Source organism: Salarias fasciatus, chromosome 20 (genome assembly GCF_902148845.1).
Source record: "Salarias fasciatus chromosome 20, fSalaFa1.1, whole genome shotgun sequence".
Taxonomy (NCBI): Eukaryota; Metazoa; Chordata; class Actinopteri; order Blenniiformes; family Blenniidae; genus Salarias; species Salarias fasciatus.
Genome location: NC_043764.1, coordinates 16,817,530 through 16,840,890, shown reverse-complemented (window position 1 = coordinate 16,840,890; position 23,361 = coordinate 16,817,530). Strand labels below are relative to the sequence as shown.

Sequence of the window (23,361 nt, the reverse complement as noted above, 5' to 3'; positions counted from 1 at the left end):
ACCTTTCAAAATAACCGAACAAAATTTTGGGTCAAAGAGGTTTTGACAGTTTTCTCTATATTTAACTTAATTTGTGAAAAAGAAACAATTTGAGATTTCTGTAGCTTCTAAATGACGTGTTGTGTGTGTTTTTGGTGGCCTTTGCAGCACCTTTAGAATGTATTTTATAATTTCTGTTTAATGTTACTGTGCTGTTTGGACCATTGATGATGTTCAGGTACATTATTTACTGCCAAGAATATTTTACAACTGATGGTTTAAACAAATAGTTTTTAAATATAAAATGCCAACGTCTTGGCTACGTCTTGCCAGTTAGCAACGTCTCTCCCTGCGACATCTTGGCGATGAAACTAGGAACGTCGGGCCAACGTCTATTTTGCGGCGTTTTTCTCTTTACTGACGCGTAAATAAGCCACGATTTGTGTCTCTAACAGCAGGTGCGTTCGACATGAGAAAGCCAGAGGCAGACTTTTAAGACTTTTGAGCCGCCCCGCCCAGATTTGGCCCGGCGTCACTGATATGTAGGACCTACGTAGGGCAACGAAAACTCGTGAGACCCAAACCAGATCGGTCACAGAGGTTTTTTTTTTTTTTTTAATTAAAAAGGAAAACACACATATACAAACTCTTGCGGGGGCAAACAGTCAGGGAATCAAAAAAAACACAAGCAAAAGGATAAGAATAAGAATTACAAGGGGGGGGGTCAACAAACAAACATGGCACACACAAATCAACACTGATTAACGTCAATTAAATATACAATGGTCTGGGTCTTCTATCAAATCAAAAGAAAATGGGACATATCATGGCATATTTTTTTGGGAACAGCACCTGACATTTTTTTTAGAGACAAAAAATAAAGATCAAACTGATTTTTGAAATGATTAAAGGAGGGTTTTTTTATTCTTCCATTTATTGCAGTGTAAATGATATTTTCCCAGCAGAAGAATTATATTAATTATCGTAGAGAGGGCTGTGTCTGAATACGTTTTATAATAAAGGATGTCAGAGAGGTTCAGACTCTGAAAAAATTTTTGGAGTGATGTTAGAGACTGGATTTCTCTTATGATCTGTGAAGTTCAGAGATCGGTCACAGAGGTAGCCGGTGCACGCATAGGTGGCGAAAAAGTAACGGAGCAACACAAAAACAGAATCCACAGATCAGAGGCGCTGTTCTACCATGTCCAACAACGTATGATCATTAATCACATTGCTAAAAAGCACAAATAGTAACAAAACAAATGATAAAATAACCAGCCCTCACCTTTAGTAGAGCTGGAGTCTCCTCTTTTTTTATTTTTCATTTTTGGAATTTTGAATAGCACAACACTTCATATTGATTTGACCAAGCCAGCGGAGTTTGCTGTTGTTTTTTAAGCATATAATAGACTGAAAACTTTTTTTTTTTTTTTTTTTTTAATGAAATACTATATTTTGACTGAGGGAGCGAGGCAGTCTGCCCCCCTTGACGCCTGGTCCGCACTTGCAGCAGCACGCACGCGTCACATGACAGAAGCCGAAAAGTAACTTAAAATTATTTTGTTTATAAATTTTATTTATTTCTGTTAACTGAATATGAATTAACACAATGTGACACACAAAAGAAATTATGAATTCTTTTGTTTTTAATTAGAAAAAAAAATTACCCCTCTGACAGCCAGGGGGGGCAAGAAGGCAAAGGGGGGGGGGGCATTTCCCCCCTAATTGACACCCCGGACGCCGGGCCTGTAAACACCCCCGACGGTGGGAGTCATGAGAAAGACAAACATGGAGAACGTCGTCTAGCTCCGTCTACCTCTGGCTTTGCCATCGTGAACAGACCTCGCCTGCCATAGACGTCGGGGAGACGTACGTGTGCTGTCTGGGTCGGACACCTGAGAGACGGGCTGATCAAAGCTGTTATCAAAACTAACTTCTCATACCGTCTAGCGAGGCGGGCAAAAAAAACTTTTCAGACATTTTTAGATCGTAGATCGAGTTTAGCCGAGACGTCTAAAGACCGAAACAATCAACGCACCGAGCGTTATTAAAGTTCATAAATAAACTCTCAAAACAGTATCATACATTCCAAATATAATTGAATATGCGGAATTAACCTACTTGTCCCTCCAGTGTCGTCGTCCTGCAGTCTGTGCCGTACCGTTTAACTGTTGTAGTTACTATGGCAACAGCAGGCACGTGCGGGGGGGGGGGGGGGGGGGGGGTGCTAGAGAACCTGCTCGTTTCCCATTTATGCCCAAAGTGCTCTTTTGTCGAGTTTTTTTTTTCTTTTTTCCGGTAGTATTTGTAAGTGTGTGTGTGTGTGTGTGTGTGTGTGTGTGTGTGTGTGTGTGTGTGTGTGTGTGCCCAAAAATAACTAATTAAAAAAATAATCAGTCGGTCATGATCATGTAGCGTCACTCACTGAGCTCAGACTGTCCTGGAGTTGGAGTGTTTTTCCTGTTTATAGAGGCAATGGTCATGTTATTTCTCTAAAACAATGCAATGTACCTTTTCACATAATTTTGGACTATTACACATACAAAAAAAAAATTACAGTGATTTTCTCAAATTCTCATTTAAACATATCACCACTTTTGTTTTTTTATGCTTAGCACTGAATGATAAAGAGCAGATTATGAATCAGCACCATGGAGCAAATTCACGGCCATAAACTCACTCACACCCTTCCTCTACTATCTTTCCCTGGTCTATCTTATATAATTTTATACTATCTTATTAATTTTTCCTCTTTCAGTTTGTTCAGTATGTAACATACAATACATGTCTGGTAATAAATACAGGATGACACGTTTCATGTTGAAGACATGCTTGTGTTTTACTGAGGTTAGAAAACAAAAATAATTATGTGAAATTAAAAATAAGAGGTGTCACAACTGTTCACTCTTTGGCCTCCGATTGTAGTCAAACTTAAAAGCAAAAACTCCTGAGTAGCCATAGTGATACAGTCTAATGGTGATCTAGATTCAGCTTAACACATGATATTCCTCAGTCCTAAATGAACAGCTTGAATTATGTCTTTGTGGATTTAGGCTGTACCTCAGTTTAGTAGTCTGGCCTTGACTGTGCCTCAGTGTCCTCTGGGGGGCGATAGTGCAGGAAGCTCGGTGTAGTTTCTGCTGATGCGCGGAGGCGGAGAAGAAGTGGATCGACCGCCCCCCCGGTTAGCTACCTAGCTCTAGCTGGGAAGTAGCGACAAAATCTTCAGGTATTGTAAATAAAGCAGCCTTTATATCGACCTAGAGGGATTTAGTGTTATACACGTAAGACAGTAAATGAGAATAGGACTCTCCCAAAGTGTATCCATTCGAAATAAATGCACGTGGAGGCGGAAGTTGCCTTTGTTTTGATTCTTTTAGACGAGTCAGGCTTCAGTGTTTTGAGACGGAAGGCCCGAACCATTGTTTGTTGTCAACATTTTTCTTACTGTTGTGTTACTGTTGTTATAATTGCTGACATTGATTGGAATGTCTGTTAACGGATGTCTTTCTAAAGTCACAATGTTAACTTAGATCGCAACTCTCCTGTGCTTTGTAGGATATTGTCATAATGAGTTATGCCGAGAAACCGGAGGACATAACGAGGGAGGAGTGGATGGATAAACTCAACAATGTCCACATCCAGAGAGCTGACATGAACAGGCTCATCATGAACTACCTGGTGACAGGTGAGGTAAAACCTTCTGTTTTCGAATGTTTATGTGGAACAGATGTACAGGACCTCATCACGTTTCCTTTCCAACAGAGGGTTTCAAGGAGGCAGCAGAAAAGTTCAGGATGGAGTCTGGTATAGAACCTAGTGTGGATTTAGATTCTCTGGACGAAAGAATTAAGATCAGAGAGATGATCTTGAAGGGACAGATCCAGGATGCTATTGCACTCATCAACAGTCTGCACCCTGAGCTGCTGGATACAAACCGTTACCTGTATTTTCACCTACAGGTAAAGCCAACTGCAGTACAGAGTGTGAAATCTATTTATGTTTTGTGTCCATTTGTATTTTTCTCATAACCATATTGTTTGTTTTCTGTGCTTATTTCCAGCAACAACATTTGATTGAGCTGATTCGTTTGAGGGAAACTGAAGCTGCCCTTGAGTTTGCGCAGTCTCAGTTGGCAGAGCAGGGAGAGGAGAGCCGGGAATGTCTGACCGAGATGGAGAGGACGCTAGCGCTGCTGGCATTTGACAACCCAGAGGAGTCACCTTTTGGAGATTTACTCAATATGATGCAGAGGCAAAAGGTAGGCTCAGTAAAGTGCACACATACTTTCATCTAATGCCAATTGTGTGTGTTTGGTTTTATTTCTGTTTTTACTGATATACCCAGCGTCAACTTGCTGATCAAAGAAGTTTTGATTCCTATGAGAAAACTAGATTGAAAATTTAAAAAATCTTCCTTGTGATATTTCAATATTTATTTCTAAATCAAGGTACCATTTAACTCACACTTTCCTTTATCACTCATTCCTATTTTTCTCCTGAGCTTTCTCTTGCCTCAGTCAACGTCTTGAATTTGAATTCTGAGCATTAACATGCATGTTTTCATCTTTCAGGTGTGGAGTGAAGTGAACCAATGTGTGCTAGACTATGAAAACAGAGAGTCCACCCCCAAGCTGGCGAAGCTCCTGAAGCTCCTGCTGTGGGCTCAAAATGAACTCGACCAAAAGAAAGTGAAGTATCCTAAAATGACTGACCTCAGCAAGGGAACCATCGAAGACCCGAAATAAGGAGCCCAACTGAAAATGTACCACGGCATTATTACATGGACACATTTCCTTTATCTATTTATACACCAACAGACTCATATAGAATACAACCTTTTCTTTTTTGTAAGGGTTGCTTTTTGATACTTTAACCCGAATTTGCAGAAAAACTGGATTGCTGGCATTTTAAAATGGCCTGTCACACTAAAATAACCCACAAACCTTCATTTCACTCTGTAATGTAATTTACATATTTGTTAATGTCAAAATCATTATATTTCAGTTTCACTAGTTTTTCTGTCTATTGGCAGGGAACGTTGTTGGCATAGGAGGGTGTGAATAATGCCTAAATTAGGCTGTCACTTTCTGTGTGTGACCACTGAGACGGGACAAAGTTTGATCATAGAAAGTTGGACCAGTGTGCACTGCTTCAAGTATACATTAACTACTTCCTTACAAAAATATACACATTTTCGCTAGTGGTATTTTAAATGGTACTTTCATTTAGTGGCACTTGCCAAAACAGAATATTTTGGGGTGTTTCAAGCTACTGTGACTTCAGATTTCTATTGCATTTTTCTTGGAACATCAAGGAAAAACTTTTAAAGTATATGTTGCGGTAGCATTTGGAAGAAAAGGTAAGATTACTTGAAATGCTATTAACTATGCGGCGTACTGTGACCTGCTAGCTTAAAAAAAAATCCTCTGTTTCAAAGTGTTACTGCAGATGATGGTTTAACATGTGAATAGATCATTCAATGTCCACAGACACAGAGACACTTTTAGAGACAAATTATTTACATTTGAGGAACAAGTAGCTGTTTTGCAAAAATTGATGTGCTTTCTTTGCTGTTATATTATTTTGCAATAAAAGTAACTTTTTAATCTGCAAATCATTCGCATTGTCTTTTAATTTTGGGAACTTCAAACTGATCTATCAACAGAAGTGAATGTACTTAACAGGTGTGTCTCAAAAAATGATAATTCAATGGAAAAGTTGAGGATTGTTTTAGCCTATCATTTAGATTTATTGCACACAATCTGAAATAGTTTGTATACTAGTTATTTTCTGATCAGATTGTATGATAATTCAATCATGAAAAATTATCACATCGCTGAAAGAGGAATGTGGTAGATAAATTCTTTATTAGAGTGAGGAATAGCAATCAACAGACCTGTACTGTTCAGTTTTCTGTCGAAGTATTTGCACGTAACTATTGATAGTGCTTATTTCTTATGTTTGATTTTTCATATCTCAAACATATAAATCTTAACTTTCAAAACACATTTATATCTATACAAATGCAGTTCATGCTTTGTCCCTGAAGTTATTGTGTGTACAAACTCACGCAGATCACACAAACTGCAACTAATTATTACATTTAAAAAAAAAGGCCACTTTATTGAGCTTGAGTGTTTTGGGGGGGTTTTTTCATATTGTTTGTGCCATAAAGACTTCCAAATATCAAGAGAGACCAGAGGCAATAATAACAGAATAATGTGGCAATGCAGTAATAATAGATTTTATAATATAGAATTAATAACACAAAATATACCTTTTATGTCAATTTGTCACAAAATGACTTGACCATGGGGAGAGGAGTCAGCTCGTCAAGGTTGAGGTGGTCATAGGGATAATTAGAAAACATGATCACAGTTGATGAAAAATCACATTCAGCAAGAAAATTATCCAAGAACTCAAGTGATTGTTTGGAGCTGCCATCTCTGAGAACAGAAAGGGTGTCTATACATTTACAGTATAATATTAATAGTATTATTAGCATACTGAAAAACCTTTATTTTGTAAACACAATATTTCTACTGCGTGCATGCTTTCAGATCTCCCTTCCATTACAGTGACATGGAGTTTAAACGTTTGGGCATCCTTTCTCCAGACTTTTGATACTGTGACCAAAGTAGGAGGAAGACAAGGTTAAATCCAGGAAAGTGATTTCCACAAGGGGATTAATACAGCTTGCAAGTTCAGAGTGAAAAGGAGAGATTTTAGCTCAAAGTCAGCTTCTAATGTAATGAAAGAAATGACTGTTACCAGGTTAACATGTTAATAGTGGAGGTGAAGATAAGGACTGGAAGATCAAGAAAAATATCAGCAAGAATTACTCCTAGGATTGCCAGAGAAGTATGTCAGATCACTGTTTGAGTGTGAAAGGCCTTCAAGTAGATTTTGCACACTGGAGTTGTGATAGTGACCAATTGTTCAGGGACACCTGCAAAAACATGGCCCTCGTGGAAGGGTCATCAGAGGAAAACCTGTCCTGTGACTTCCCTTAATTTTGCAAAAGCCCCATGCATTTTCAAAAGAATCCCTGTGGACTGATGTGGTTAAAACAAGAATTCCTCTGCTCCAATGAGCTTAAAGAAAGCGTAAACATGGAGGTGGGCCAATCATGCTCTGGGGTTTATACTAGTTTTCAAAAAAAAATGTTAATTACAATAATATAATGTTATAAAAAGCCAAACAGATAAATTACCACCCAGTTTTGCATGTTAGATGTAGGATAATGTAATCTACCCTCCGTGGACTCCACTGCGAGACTCATCCAATATGGCGGCAGGGCTGGACCGTGTGTAAGGCGTCTGCGTGTTTTAATAATGGAGACATTAAACTGTGATGGATGTGACGGTGACTGTGCACTCCGATGACTTCCTGATTAACCCTAGCGACCAGACGAGGAACTGCTGCTGGAGGAGGAGGAGGAGGAGGAGAGAAAATTTGACACGTGGATTACTCCTCCTCGGGCATCAGGAAAAACAGTCCCTCCTCATCCGTCCTCCTCCTCCAGCTCCGCTCATGATCGTCGCCTCAGCTCCTTCGGATTATGTAAATTAACGCCGATTAGCGGTGATGTGATTGCGGAAAGACTTTATGAAACGGTTTGTTTTGTTTTTTTTTTTCCCTCCGAACGGTGACTTTTCTGTACTGATCGACCCGGAAAGAGATTGAAAGTGAGTGGCCGGAGCGGCTGGAGAGAGGCTGCCGTCACCTCGCGTTGAATGGCAGTTATTCAAAAATATGGCAAAAACTATAGTGCAGATCTGGTCGGTCACAAGGAAATCCACCCGCCTGACAAGGTCGGAGCACCTGGATGCCATAAGAAGTGGCCTGAACACAACACCAACTGGTCGAGGTAATGTGCATTTCTTTTAAAAAAAACCTCTCTCTTTTTATACCACAGGATTGTTTACAAGCTACAGATTTACCCAGAGTCCCATACAGGGACGATAAGGAGGGGGTTTTAGCCCAAATCAGTGCTGATACTTCAGAAGTCCTAATAAACCCGGAGGAGCCCGAGCTTCTGTAAAAATGACACGTCTCATCTTTGGCCCTTTGCTGTTTCAGTCCTTCAAAAATGCTTCATGTTTTGTAAAGAAGGAAGGAAACCCAGCTTCTTCTTCTCTTTTTTTTCCCTTCATTTTTTTTAACTCTCTTTTCATTTCTTTTTGTGTTTTGCCACTCATTGAAAAAAAATACTTGAAGTGTTCCCAGATTTTATGAAGCCATGTCCAACTTCTTCTGTACAGCTTTAACCAGCCCATGTTCAGGGGGGCAGGAGGCGTCACGGGACACACACACACACACTCTCACATACACATCAACACTACATTTACTGTCACCAATCAGTCTGGAATGCATGTTTTTGCACACGCATACAAACTTGCTTAGGAAGCCAGGAACATGAAATGCTGCCTACATTTACCTTATTTGTGCTGCACCGATGAAAACAAACTTTACTTTTATTGCTGGAGCTCCGAGATTCCATCTGAGTACTAAAGTACTCAAGAGGAGCTGATCCCAGCGAGCAAAGGGCAGCAGGGTATGGTGTTGACCGGTCACCAGTCCATCACAGAGTAAACACACACACACACACACACACACACACACACACACACACACACACATCTGTGGGCAGTATAGAGGAAGCTGGATCACCTGAATTTATGTAAGACTCTCATTGTTCTAAAGTCCACCTTCCTTTTCGCCCTTTGCAGGCCCGTGGCGAGGGTATGGACGGTGGTGCTGCTGCTGGGCACGTGCCTCCTGTACTGCGCCCGCGTGGCGATGCCCATCTGTGCCGTCAGCATGGCAGAGCAGTTCGGTTGGACCAAGCGGGAGTCGGGCATGGTGCTGGGAAGCTTCTTCTGGGGCTACTGCTTCACGCAGGTGTTCGGCGGCTACGTCAGTGACAGGTGAGAGACGTATGGCCGTCAAACACACGAAAACAACCCGCGGACGAAGGTTTGTCTCGTGTCCACACAGACATCTGCCGCCTCTGGGATTGTGACAGTGATACAAGTTTTTAGTTGACACCTGTTTCAGCCTCCTGCTTGTCATTAGCTTCAAGCTTTTGTTTGCTCGGGATCCTTGCTGGCAGTGATGCAACCGGCCCATTTATGTTTGCTCAGCCTGCAGAGATAGTGAAGTGAATACAGCTCAATGTTGTCTCAGTATTATCCGGTTCCTCACTGTGGGCTCATTCTGGCAGTACCAGAAGAGACGCTTATGAATGTAATAGTTTTACTCATCATCGAACCTTCAGTCCAAATTAATTATTCCTTCAGGTATCAAAACATCCCTTTTTATGTTTTGCGGAATTATGAAATTACTGATTGTGTGACAAGTTATGCAAAACATTGGGGATTTTAATGAGATGACCCTCAATCACTCTCTTACATGAACCCTGAATATGACAGATTGCTACTCAAGACTGAGTTTTGGTTTTGGCATAAAAAGTGAAAAACTAGAGGGACGTTTAATGAATGAAATATGTATTTTTAATCATTTAACTATCGTATCTTACATCCTTGTGGTAGATGTGCTCAATCAGAATGCGGCCCTCAGGTTTTCAGGATGAGATGGCTTTAAATTTCTCCGTGTTACCCATCAGATGTGAAATTGTCTTGATGGCATCGATGTTCCTCACAGTAACCGAACTCTGGGTCTTGGAGATTTGTGATACCGCGGTCACCCCACACCAGCTCTCACCCCCGTGTTGATGTTCTGAAAACACCACTGAAGCACAGCTCTCGCTGTTGGTGCTGCACGCAGCTGTCTGCCGAGTCAAAAGTCAAAGCTCACGTCTGTAATCTGCCTCCACAGGGTGGGAGGTGAGAAGGTCCTCCTGCTGTCTGCTGCAGCCTGGGGATCAATGACAGCCTTCACCCCCATCCTGGCCCACTTCTGCTCCCAGCCCATCCTCTCCATGACCCTGGCCCGCTTCCTCATGGGCCTGCTGCAAGGTGAGACCACTGCTTAAAAGTGGGACACATTTTTTTCCCCCCCCACCTCAACCGCCCATGTTATTTATCAACATGTTTCGAACTCAAAAGCAGGAAATGCATCACCTTCCTGCGGGGTCGTGCACAGGAAGCGTCTGTCTGTGTAAAGCTGAAGATGTTGTTGATCCATCTCAGTGCAGTTTGCAGCCAGTCATTGAGCAACAAGAGCAAAGCGCGATTACCGTAGTGTTGAAGGCTCGCAAACCAGAGTGTGTTTCTTCACAGTGGAACACGCAACACATTAAACATGGTCATTCCTCGGGTGTTTTCAAAGTTTTAGTCATAGTGGCGTAAAGTGACATCACATTTTATGTCACAGTTCATTTTGGTTCTTCTTGCACATCTTTTTTTTTTTTTATTTGTTTATTTTGTCACCCTCATATGATCCCTCAGTTTGAATTCACCTTCCTCCCGTCAGACCAAAAGGAGAACTGCTGTTTTTAATTGAATGAAGGCTCCTGGTTGCCAGTAAGATCTCCTGTTTTTCAGCATCACGAGGATGAATGCATGTTCTCTCTTTAACCTTAAACTGACTGGGAACTAAGCTCCTTGTAAATGCAGTGTGTTTGGTATGAAGTGAATAGACTGTTGTCTGTGTTGGGTTTTTAGGCTCATGCATAGAAACAGTCAAAGCCTACTGCAGTGAAGTGTGTGCCTTTTCTTCGATCAGTGAATGAGCCTCTCTCTTTAAAACCATTTAGAACTCGCAAGTGATCCAACCTGAAGGTATTGACTATAAAGGCAGCACATCAGACTGAGAATATCATTACGTAACAATTTCATCTTTGAAGTTACAGTTTTAGTGCTGCTTGAAAATCCATGTATTTCCAATCAGCAACCCACAGTTCTCTCTGTTCTGGTAACTGAAATGTGTTTTCTTGTGTGTTCTTTACATAGCATGTATTTTTAAAAGGAGAGATTAATAATTACATTTAGAGATATCGGGAAATCCGAAGACATCTGTGGCCTGTGAAGGATGCATTGTTTGTTGTGTTCATCCCTCATTTGGCTGAAGAATCCGAATTATTATTACTCTCCCTCAGGAGACACATGATTTCTATTTCTACAGATCAGATAATACAGAACATATGTTTCACTTCAGGATCTGCAGTTGTTTTATGTAACAATGCCATGAAAGTGCAGTCAGATTGTGTCTGACTTTCTTTCTTTCTTTCTTGTACTTTCTGCCTGATTTCAGGAGTTCATTACCCTTCTCTGGCGAGCCTGTGCTCTCAGAAGGTGGTGGAGAGTGAAAGAGGCTTCCTCATGAGCACTGTGGGCAGTGGCTCCTACCTGGGGTGAGTCAAGCATTATGCAATAAGCAGGGCATTATGTGGACAAGTGGCTTATTCTGGCTGTGAAAGACATTTGTTTCTTAATTGAGGGATTCATCCACTGTGATCTCATAATCACACCAAAATCATGTCAGCTCTTTCCTGTGTCCATGTTACGTGATTTTTATTATTCTTTGTTTCTGCAGTTATGTGAAATATGAAGATAATTGCTGCTTATTATCTTTGGGTGACACTCCAGGGTGTGTTAGGATGTCATGGAATGATGATTTGAATATTGTGATGACGTCTTGACCTTCATGAATGTGACTAAACCTGTTTGACCTGTGTTGTGACCTTTTTTTTTTTTTGTTTGTTTATTTTTTGCTCCAGCACTCTGGTGATCGGGGGCGCTGGCTCCCTCATGCTGGACCTGTACGGCTGGCAGAGTGTTTTCTACGTCTCTGGTCTCCTCTCGGTCCTGTGGGCCTACTGCATGTGGAAATACCTCCTCAAGGGAGAAGGCAGGGAGAGCTTTTTGCTGTGTCATTAGTATCACCGCTGAACGCTCCCGTCTTACACCGGCTTATTTGTACAGCTAATTGGAGCGGAGGATCTCCTGCATGACCGCCCGCCTGCATTCATCTGTGTTTGCAGGACCCATAATTACGCTGGAGTCCCTGGGCAGCGGTGGGGTCCCATCCAAACTTTCCAAAAGACACTGGTTGCGGCTCCTCAAGCAACCTGCAGTCTGGTGAGATGACAACGTGCGGGCGGGGAAGTGTGTGTCAATGTTTGGGCTGCTGTGTTGTCAGTGTACATTTTGTGGTCTGTGCAGTTTTCTTTTCTGACAAATACTGCTTCAGGATGTTTTATTATTACCCTGGCACTAACCCTGACGAGTCTGTGGCGTCGTGGTGTGTATTTATCTGTGTCTGTGTGTTTCCCGGACAGTGCTGTGATCGTGACGCACCTTTGCACGGCGAGCACCTTCTTCACTCTGTTGTCGTGGCTGCCAACGTTCTTTAAAGACACTTTCCCCGATGCTAAGGTAAGTGCGACATTTTCTCAACCTCTTTAATATTAGATTTGTCCTCAGGTCCGTCCTCGACTCTGCTTTATCCAACACATTCGCGATCACAATTACACTCAGTGAAATGTTTTCGGACTGTGGGACCAAAACCAGAAAAGCCTCATGACCACTGGATCAGTATGCTGCGTACTCATGACCGCCTTCTCTCTTTAAACACACAATCCAGATCAATGTTGGTGGAATAAAACACAGCGATGTTCACCCAGGGACAGTTTCGTCAGCCACGATCATTGAATGATCTTTTATACGATTTCACTTATTCTAATAATAATTTCGACATTAATTGTTCTCGTTCCGTGTTTCGCCTTTTCAGACATTAAGCAAAGTGCGATATGAATAATTGAAAAAAAATCAATAAGTAATGAGACCACTGTGATGTGCACTTTGCTGCGTGCGCTGCAGACAGCTTGGAGTATTGCAAGCAACATTTCAGATGATGTGTATGTTTGTTAAAAAAAAGAAAAAAAAAAGTATTTGTATTGTAGTGTAGTGAAACCTTTATTTGCTCTGACATTGATACTGTACGTTTAAAAGGACAAGGCTGAACGTAACGGACCGATAAAGTAGCAGAACTTTTCATCTGTGGTGGTGCAAGTCCTAAAAGCTCTCAGCTGTCCTTGATAAGAGACAGAAAATACGATGTACTTGCAGGGCTGGGTGTTCAATGTCATCCCTTGGTTGGTCGCCATCCCTTCGTCCCTGTTCAGCGGCTGCTTGTCGGATCACCTCATCAGTCAAGGTAGAAGACCCCAGAAAAATGGCGATCACAACCGTTTTTAAAAGCAAAATGATGAAACGTCTGTGTAACACATTTCCTCTCCGCGTCCCTCCAGGGTTCGACACAGCCTCTGTGAGGAAGCTGATGCAGGTACAGCACATGTGTCCTGTTACTGAGTAGACAAAGCGCACCTCGGTCGTCTTTCCACTGTGTAATTTCTGTGTTTTCCTGCGTGCTAGTTTTTCTCCATGGGTGTGTCCAGCGTGTTTACTCTTCTTCTCTGTGGCAACACCACCTTCACCTGGGCTGTCGCGTTTGTGTCTGCCACCATGGGCCTCACAACCTTCAGTCACAGGTACTGCACACTCAAAATCCCACATTTAGCTTTCACCATAATGCTGTTTTTTTTCATGCTAGATATTAAAATTTTTGTCTATTTTTTTTAACCTCATGGTCTCTCCTTGCAGTCAGTTTAAGGCTTCCTTTGTCCAAAAGGAAAGATGTGACACGTCTCAGCTTTTATTATGCGTGTTTAGACAGTTTCAGTTAGAGCTGGAGAGGCTCGGTGCCTGTGAGTCATCTCATTTCTTTGTGCTTCATTGATGTTTTAAGGATGATTACCTAAAAGTAGAGCCTTGTTGAGCTTCATTTGTGTGGGAGGTTGTACCTGAAAAGACTCAGTCGAATACATCTCCAGACTTCTTTCAATTTTGAATGAATGTGAATAATAGACATTTGGCGTGCTGAAGAGTCTGCACCATATGTTAATAATTTTAAAGGGAAATGTAGCCGTGACTCATTTACATGTTTTGAATAGTTTGTGGTTAATGAGAAAAAGCAACAAAACCTTAAGAAAACACTGATAAAGTTCAAGAAATGCCACAGTCACCTAGGAAACTGTAAAGTGAGCTGTAATTGAATACAAATTAAAAAGACAAGGTATAAACAAGGCTGGGATTTTTCTCATTTCTGAATATTTTTAATTAAATAACTTTGTAATACCATTACAAATTGTATAGTTAAATTGAATTTTACAGATCAAAGAAAGTTTTACTAAATGAAATTTTATCGGTGTTATGTTTCACACTGTAATTGCCTCAACTCTCCGGTGTCACTATTATCTCAATGTTTTGTAAGATTATAATTTCCTGATCCTGCAGTTCCACAGCACCATTATTTTTAACAAGGGCCCTACCAAAGGAGATGGGATTTGACTTTAGGCGTCCAAATGTATAAGATGGATTAATATATGTATTCAGTAGGTGGCAGCTGGCGTCCCCTGACAGGCGCAGACAGATTATCAGGCTGGTTTTATTCTTGAGATAATCTATTTAGCTTCTTTTGGAGAAAAAGTGTTAAAAGCAGGCTCTCTCTCTCTCTCTCTCTCTCTCTCTCTCTCTCTTTCTCTCTTTTTTTTCCACAGTGGTGTCTCTGTGAATGTCCAGGACCTCGCTCCATCCTGCGCAGGAGCCTTATTTGGTGAGATTTTAAAAAAATAAATTTTTACAGATCATTTCTCGAGAGCGCGTGAAACATTAAACGTGTGATGAAAGTGACACCCTGTGTGTGTTTCTTTCGCAGGTGTTATGAACACATGTGGTGCTTTCTCAGGTGGGTTGCTGTTAATTGAGAAGTACCTGAAATCAATCTTTGACCAGCAGGTGCGGGAAAACGCGAAATGGAACGAGCGATTCTGTTTCCTGAACCCAAACTTTGAGCTTGATGGCCTGTCAGTCACGCCGCCTCCTTTGTGCCATGCATATTTCATCAAGGGAGCATAATAAAGTTAGTGTCAGATGAATAATAGAGCGAACAGAGGCTGACAGTTAGCGATCCTGTGAGGGACACAGAGGAGTCGGTGGCAGCTGGGGGCGTCTGAACTGTACCGGCACATGAAAGACGCAGTGTGTCCTTTCTGTCTTCCTGATGGTGTTTTATTAATGCCTTCCACGTGTTTGTGCGCAGGGGTCCTTATGGTGTATTTCTCGGGGTATCTGATCGAGGCCACGGGCTCGTGGGCGTCCGTGTTCGCCCTGATCACCACCGTCAACCTGCTGGGCCTCTGCACCTTCCTGGCCTTCGCCGAGGCGCGCCGGGTCGACATCGACACCAGTAAGGTTCGCCACCACAACATTCACATCTGAGGGTCGCCCCCGAGGAAGAGTCGACCTTGGGCAGCCGGCAGCATGGACACCGGAGCCCCCCGCCCCGTCTGATATGGAGAGCACATGGACAAATCCACAAACGGCATCTGGGAAAAAGGTTTGACTGCCTTTGTGTCCATTAGAAGAGGTATTGCGACAGTTACTCAAAGCACAGTGTAAAGTCTTAAGGAGCTGCAGACTTGAATCCTGGAAGGCAAAGCTGCATTAAAGCAGGAAGGAAGTAGGAAAAAAAAAAACACTACCTCAAGGTCACAGCTTGCGGTGGTCAAATAGTTTTTGGGAAAACTGTGTATGTCTGTTACAGCGTGTGCGTGTGTGTGTGTGTGTTACCGAGGAGTGGCAGAGATTATCTGAAAGCCATAGCTGTCTGTTTCAGGTGTGTCTGTGTGAGTGGAGCTTGGAGAGTGATGGATGTGTTAGTCTCAGGAGCTCGGTGACAGCTGTGACAGACTAAGGTGGTGTGTTCCTACCCCGCGGGGACGGCAGGGCGACGCGGGGAGAGTCCGGCCTCCCGGTACCTGAAGTCTTTTATTAGTACGCCCCACTCACCCATCGGAGAGAGAGATCTGTCTGAGTGACACCTCATTACCCAGACACTAATTACCTGGCAGCGCTCTAATGTTCTGTACCATTTCCATGCTCTGGTCCCCGTCGCCGTGGTTACAAGCTCATCTTACCGTTTCAGGAAGGGTCGAAGGAAGCTCCTTTGACCGAGCACCTTCTCTCCGAATGTTGTCTCAAAGAATATGTCTCAAGGTGGAAGACCAAAGGTTATTAATTCATTTAAGGAAGTGTTTTTTTTTTCTTTGCTGTTGCACGCAATAGAATTACCTCATGTGATTGTTTCAAGTACCTTTTCTGTGACACGACTTGTTGAGTTTCAAAAGCTTTTTCACAGTAAATAAATGTTATTCTAAGTGACAGAAAGCAAGAAATACACAAGACAGGATGACAGGTATAATCGGATTGATGCGGTGAGGAAACACAAAGACTTTGTTCTTTTATTTAGTTATTTTCTTCTTGGAAATGAGCCTTTTTTCTGTCAACTTTATTGTCTGAAATGCACAACTGAACACCCTTATTATCGCACTTAGCACCTTAGTTACCCAGGCAGGAGGTGTCGAGAGTATTTCGATGGGAGCGGTGTTTGTCTTTGTCTTGTGAGCCGGTTTCCATCCCTCAGTATCCATTTTACACACTGATGTGACGAACGCCGCATGACAGATGGGAGGATTAGAAACCTGTCTTTGGCTGGGTGCAGGTGATCAGCTGAAGGCGATTTTGGCGATGTGATGTTACTGCGGAGTGTGTAGCACGGTAAAGCTCGCTGCATAGCTTTGGATGAATGTCAGAGTGACTGATCGTGGCACACTTTCACACACTTTGGTCACTTCATGTCAAGGTTTACTTGCCATGTGTACTTGGAAACTATGCATTTATTATTTTGTGCCTGATTTTGAGCAGCAGCAGACCTGCTTGGTGTGCTCAGTGTGTCAATGCAGCATCTGTTACTGATCATTGTAAATCACATTTTGCTTTTGTTGAATTTTTTTTGTTTCTGAATATCATTTGCTGTTGCTAAAATAATGTTTGTGTCCTAATGGATAATTTCCATGAACCTTTTGAACTGGATACCTTAAAGTAGAGTCATTTGTAGTAGAGAAGAGCATAGTAATAGGACTTATTTAAAGCTTTGCTTTCTGTATTGTAAAGATTATTTTTCTGTGTTTAAAACACAGAAACTTAGTTACTATACAGAATAATTTATTTTGAGAGCTGATAACCATGCCAAATATCACAGCTAGTCTGCACCAACACTATGTATTGTGGTGATTGTACACAAAATGTATTTATTAATGTAAGACCACTGTACGAAACTGTCAGCCTTTGAAACAACCCGGCCTGTTCTCGTGATTTAGGAAGACACATTCCGTAGATGCTCGGCTCAACTCTGCAGATGTGCTTTATTTACGACCGCCTTCTTTTCTTATTTTGTTGCAGTCGTGTTGCAAACCGCCTAAAGTTACGTGCTGAATACATTCTGGGGTTCTGTGCACCAACATATCTGTCTGGATTTCCCTGAAAGCCTTCTGATGAAGAGTTTTGTTTTTTAATCAATATGTAACATATATATGATTCAGAAAGAAAAAAAAACATTATTGTAAGAAGATGCAGTATTCTAATGCTTTGGAGATATGTTATATTTAAAAAGAATCTGTCACCTTTGAATAAAAGTATATTTTGTCAACAATGTCGAGGTGTGTCAGTTGTAGTATCTGCATGTATTTCCTCCTCTTGTCCACTGAGAGGCAGTACAGTGTCAGAAATGAGGGGAGAACACACACATTGAGCCTCCAGATGCATCACGCTTCCTGTTAAACACTTGTACAGAGAACAATGAGCGCTTCCACCTTCAGTTTTAAGGATTCCCTGTCACTTTTAAACTAAAGATCATCAGCATGCATGTCCAAAATGTCACGCCCTCCACTAACGAAGAACTCGACTCACTTCAGGGATCTGATCCTTCTCTCGTTCCTGGTACAGGTTCTGCTTCAGTGCCTGGTCAAGGGTCTGGCCTAGTTCACTTCCTGGACCTGGTTCAGTGCCTGGTCCAGGGTGTAGGCACTGAATCGGGTCTAAGACCTGCACCTGGATTCACATCAGGACTAGGATATGAAACGAGACCTGGGTCAGTTGCTTGTCAAAGTCCAGTTCCTGATAGTTACTGGTCCTGGTTCAGTTCATTGTCTAGTTACTGGTCCAGGTAACGGTCCAGGTCCTGGTCTAGTTTATTGTCAAGTTCTTGATTTAGTACCTGGTCCATGTCCTGGTGCAGGTTAAGGTCCTGTTCCAATTCCTAAACCAGGTCTTGGAACAGTTTATGGTCTAGTTCCTGGATTACATCCAGGTCCTGGCCCAGTTTATGTACTTAGTTCTTAGATTAGGTCCAGCTCCTGGTCTAGTTTATGATCTAGTTCCTGATCCAGTTACTAGTCCAGGTCCTGGTCTAGTTACTGGTCCGGGTCCTGGTCCGTCCTGTTCGCACCATGGGCTCAGATATGGCACCATATGGCAGGATGCTGGGTGCCATGCTGGCTCGCTGGCACTACCCACGTGTGAACGGCCAGACGCGAGTCAACCATCCCTCCTCCTCGCGGGACTGAACAGCTCCGGTCGCCATGGAGACGGACGGCTTGCGGATGCCGCGTGGCCCCGCGGAGAGGAGGAGGGGTCAGAAGTAACGAGTCGGACAGAAGTAATCCGGGCAGCCGCCGTGACTTTGGCCCCTTCATGTACAGTTCATAGAGAAACAGAGGTGGTTGTTCACTTACTGGAGCGCCGCGCTGACACAAAACGATGCTGTAAAAGGAGACATAATCATGATGAGTGGCCCACTATTTAATTAGCAGAGATGAAACAGTGAGGGGAGAGTGGAGGCGAGGGGAGATAAAACCTCCCCCAACTTGTTGGCTGGTAAGAGTAACCCAATAAATGCGGGGCCCATCAGAGAGGCAGAGATACATGTAAATGAAATAGCCCCATTAATTAGTAATTAACATCAAGTTAATGACATTTCACTGTGTCGCCATCTCGTCCTATGTCCTTCCTCTGGTGGAGGGGCCTCTCCTGGGCCCCTGATCTGAATGCTAATTAGCGGAAAGCTAAACTGCCATATAGGGCTCCCTAATAATATAGAGGCCCAGTTTAAGAGTGGTCATTGTGTGGGGAGGATTAATGACTTTGCTGTAATAGATCAGGAGGCTTTATAAGTCTGTCACTCCTGAGAGGGCTGAGGGTGATATTGAAGACCATTGACAGGTTTAATGTGCTAATTGCGTTGTGCCTGTTAGCCTAACGTTTTGTTATCCCTTATGACTTAAGATTACTTCTTCTCTTTTACCATTCTCCTAGTTATCGCAATGTATCTAAGAAATACTTCTGCTAAATGAGGGGAAAACGGTTTTGTTTCGGGTCTCGTTATTTCAGAGACTTGCGTGGATTCGTTGAGTTTGAACTTGGCGGTGGATTCGGGTCCCCTCCTGAGCCAAAATCAGCTCTGTGACAGAGGTAATTTTACATGATTTGACTGCAGCCCGCCGCATTATCTCTGTGAAGCTAGATGAAACATGAAGTTAACACTCTGCGCGCAGCGGTATTCCTGCAACGGACAAGAATGTCAGCTCGGAAATGAAGGAGATGTAATCACACATTGATGTGCCGGGTTATGTCCTGCAATGCTAAACTTGGCTTTGAGTCTGCGGTGGGGTTCTTTTTTTTTCTGTCCCCCAATGATTTATTCTTCTCTCCTATTGTAGCCAGCAGCGTCTCTCCATCCACCGCTCCTCTTTTTCTTTTCTTCCTTTCTTTCTGGATTCTGTTCTGATACATAATTGGGCCTTTAAAGCAGTCCCCTGATGCCCAACCACATCCACCATTAGCACACCATTACACATACACACACCGAGCACACACACACACACAAATATGTTGATTTCTGTCAATTAAACCCCATCAGCTGTTTGCCTCCTGCTAGACATATGGCCTGTGTTAAATCTAAAGAGCAAATGGAGCTACCATTGAGAGGGGCATCATTTTAATGGAACCCTGAGGGACAAGACCCACACCTGCGCAATAATAACATTAAACCGTGCTCAACCCAGTGGCCAGATGAGGACAGTGTTGGTTTGTGTGTGCGGTGTGTGTGTGTGTGTTTGGATACATGAACATGGCATCCTGATTCAGACTCACCTGCAGCCACAGAATCACTTTATAACACAAACTAATATGAAACTCGGATGGTGTTTCTCCTACGAGGCTCCACAGGTAAATTTGCTTCGCTTACACTCATATGTTTACTGTGTTCTGAGCCAAAACAGGTGAGAGGTGGCCTGAGCTGTTTTCATCCTCTAATATTTGTTATTATATAAGCCAGAAAAAGCAAAGGCACAAACGCACGCCATCACTGCAAACCAAGTCTCCCCTGCAGTCAGAGTGAGAGTACAGATTCTCTTTTCCCTTTTTTTTTTTTTTTTTTTTCTTGGCCAAATGAATAATTATGGAGTTCACAAGTCTTTAGTCAGAGACAAATAAATGAACAAATGTTTAGAAATATAATTTTAGAAAACAATATGGTATGATGCCTTTGGCAGAAAGAGTCAGATGCTTAGATTTAAGACAAGAGAACAAACTGAAGGCTCAGATGGAATGAATACAGCAAATCTTTCCATTTCATATATCATCGCCCTTTAAAACAGTCTTTTTTTTTTTGAACAAGCGGAAAAGACATAAATGAGCAATAGTGGAAATTTTAAAAATTATTTATCTTAAAATCTTGCCTTTAGTTTGCATTTAATCTTATGGCTATGAATACCTCCATCCCACTTCTTATGCTTGTACTGAAAGATACCAGTCAAATATTATTTTGATTATTTCTCCGTTGTCTCTTTATTTCGGTAATCTATAATTTTATTTATTAAAATTAAATGAACTTGCTGTGTTTGAACAGCCATGTAAAAGCATCCAGAAGGACAATTAATCAGTGTCAAGGATTTTTGAAGGGTGAAATATATCAGCTCTCTATTTTAGCTCAGTGATTTACAGACATTAGCAGAATGAACTGATTGCATACACTCCTTCTTTTAATATGTGTTGAAAAGACTGTGCTTATAAATGAAAGGATTACTTGATACTGTCTTTACATTAGTCAGGTTAATTAAAAAAAAGTAGTAGTTTGACTAATTAGTAGGAATTAGAAAGTTGGCTTAACTCCTAAATATGAACAATTTGTTTTTGTCTATGCAAAATCTGTAGAAGATTAAGACACTGCACTTTATTTATATATTTGATCATTTCTATTAATTCTTTCAGCATGAAATGAGGCATTTCCATAGTTTAGTCTCAGCGATGCTATAGTTATTCTACATGTGACGATATAAAGCAGCAAATATTCACATTTAAGAAACTGCAGCATATTTGGCTGTTCTGCATCAAAATGGACGCTGATTATTTATCTCTTGCCACAATAATTAGTTAATTGGTTAATTATCCCTTCATGTTTTTGCAACAAATAAATACAGTTTGATCATCCTTTGTAAACCAGTGAGTGAATGTTAACAAGGTTTGGAAAAAAACACGGATTTTAAACAAGTGATAACATGAAATAATAATAAAATGTTTTTGAATAATTCTGCTTAGGTTTTGGGGGGTTTTTTTGTCTGTCACTTGCTAATAATCCGCAGCATTCTGTTTGTGCATGCACATGAGGAGGTTAAATACCCCCACCCCCCCTCAGTACCCCTCCACTCATCTGTTCCAGCTCTCCCCTGCTTCACACCGCTCACATCTCCAACACCACCAGATCTCCCCCTTTTTTCCTGCTTGCTCTTTACTAAAGTTTGGCTGTCAATCAGCACTGGCCTCAGGCAACAGGCACTGATGAAAAGACCCCTGAGACAAGGAGACCCAAATTAGATTTCAATAAGGATGTTGAATATTCATATCAGGGAAACATCTAAAGGTAAATGCTTTTTGATCTCCTCACACAAATATCACTTGTGTGCATTCCCAGGTCCTGCCGCTCTGGTTCTACAGTGTTTTCTCCCCAGCCTGGTCCAGCCCCGGCCCCGGCCTCGGCTCTGTCTTGCTCCTCGGGGGATGCGGTGGAATAATGATGATGGAGCTACAAAGGAGAAAAAGAGCCATAATGAATGTTTATACTAAAGGGACTCAATAGAAAGGGCATCCGTACTAAGTATTCAGTAATTAGTATTTAGCAGAAGTTGATCGGTGAGTGCACACATTCAACCACAGAGAGAGAGAGAGAGAGAGTGAGAGACACACACACACTTAACACACATAGACACGCACGCATTCAGGGCAGAATCACCGAGGTAAAATCATTTACTGTGTAAACTTTAGACAGGGGAACCTCCCCTGACAGCGGCAGTCAAAACACAGTTTCATTCCTCCTGTCAACATGTTTACTTTATTTTCATAATTGACTCACTTTGGGTCGATCTCTCCAAAATGTCAGCAGCATTCACAACGAGGTTGTCTCCTTTCCCGAACATACCTGCGTTCTCTGGTTCATCTGCTCCGTGCAGAATGATAATTATCACCTCAGCACATTGTGGAGGGCTGAGTCTCCTAACCTAAAAACCTTTTTGTCTTGCCTTGATGTGCTTTTTGCTTGTAAACCACACTTAAGAGAAGAAGAAGAAGAAGAAGAAAAAAAAAGGGCCAACATTCTTGCAATACCCCGAAGAAATTGCAATCACTTCCATCTTACTGGAGATGGAAATGTGTGATGGTGGTGGAGGATGTGGGGGGGTGGGGGGGGGGGGGGGGGGGGGGCATGTGGGGGACTGCCTTAGGCTCTTTTCCCCACAGAGAGTCCACCTCGCTCGGGAACGCACAATGAGACGAGTCCTGAAATGAGACCAAAGGATGGAAACACCATCCCTTCTTGACACAGGAAGGGACCATCCAGCTAATAGCCCCTGTCAACTTCTATCATCAACAATGCGTCAGGAGTGAGCGTGATAGTAGCAAACGAGCAACCGTGGGCCGGTGATGCAGGACGACAGGCCGACTCGTAAGTCCGTCTTTCAGGCAGGACTACCAAAGAGGCATCTATTCTCTTACATTATACTTTTCTCTTGTTATTTCTCTCACTCTGTGTTCCTCTCAACCTCCCCCGCCCCTTCCTTACAACATGATGGTCAGTCTATTGCCAGGCAATCTGGTCTGTGATGTTGTTCACACCTTCGTCGAGCCAAAAAGGAGGAAAAAAAAAATTCTTTTGACAAGATATGATGACTTGCCCAGGTGGTGTGTTTCACTGGTCTCTTGGTCTTATGGGTGAGGGCAGCCAAGCAAGGTATGCTTGTGCATGTGTGCGTGTGTGCGTGTGTGCGTGCGTGCATGTGTGTGTGCGCCTACAGTATATGATAGTGTGTTTACCCTGGGCCTCGATGCTGCAGTGCTGTGATGCTGAGTGTCACCCTGCTCCGGCCTGAGCCCTGCAGCCAGAGAAACCAGCTGTGAAACTGACAGGTTTGTCTTCTGCACTCACCTACACTCTTTCTTCCCCTCCACAAACAAATACACACACA

The 23,361-nt window shown here is 42.4% G+C and overlaps 2 protein-coding genes across 2 annotated transcripts; both read left to right on the top strand.

Annotated features, from left to right (window-relative positions):
• The first annotated feature begins 3,105 nt into the window (after positions 1-3,105).
• Positions 3,106-4,893, top strand: LOC115408668 (glucose-induced degradation protein 8-B homolog). The gene is made up of 5 exons (XM_030119521.1): positions 3,106-3,208; positions 3,538-3,667; positions 3,745-3,941; positions 4,043-4,240; positions 4,553-4,893. The coding sequence occupies exons 2-5, from the start codon at positions 3,550-3,552 to the stop codon at positions 4,724-4,726; spliced, it is 687 nt and encodes a 228-aa protein (XP_029975381.1). The 5' UTR covers positions 3,106-3,208; positions 3,538-3,549; the 3' UTR covers positions 4,727-4,893.
• Positions 4,894-7,422: 2,529 nt separating this feature from the next.
• Positions 7,423-17,502, top strand: slc17a9b (solute carrier family 17 member 9b). Its single transcript, XM_030119505.1, has 13 exons — positions 7,423-7,851; positions 8,714-8,911; positions 9,822-9,961; positions 11,199-11,298; positions 11,665-11,795; positions 11,929-12,025; positions 12,226-12,322; positions 13,016-13,103; positions 13,198-13,232; positions 13,322-13,437; positions 14,506-14,561; positions 14,664-14,693; positions 15,048-17,502. Exons 1-13 carry the CDS (start codon positions 7,718-7,720, stop codon positions 15,224-15,226), a joined length of 1,401 nt encoding a protein of 466 aa, XP_029975365.1. The 5' UTR covers positions 7,423-7,717; the 3' UTR covers positions 15,227-17,502.
• Positions 17,503-23,361: the final 5,859 nt, after the last annotated feature.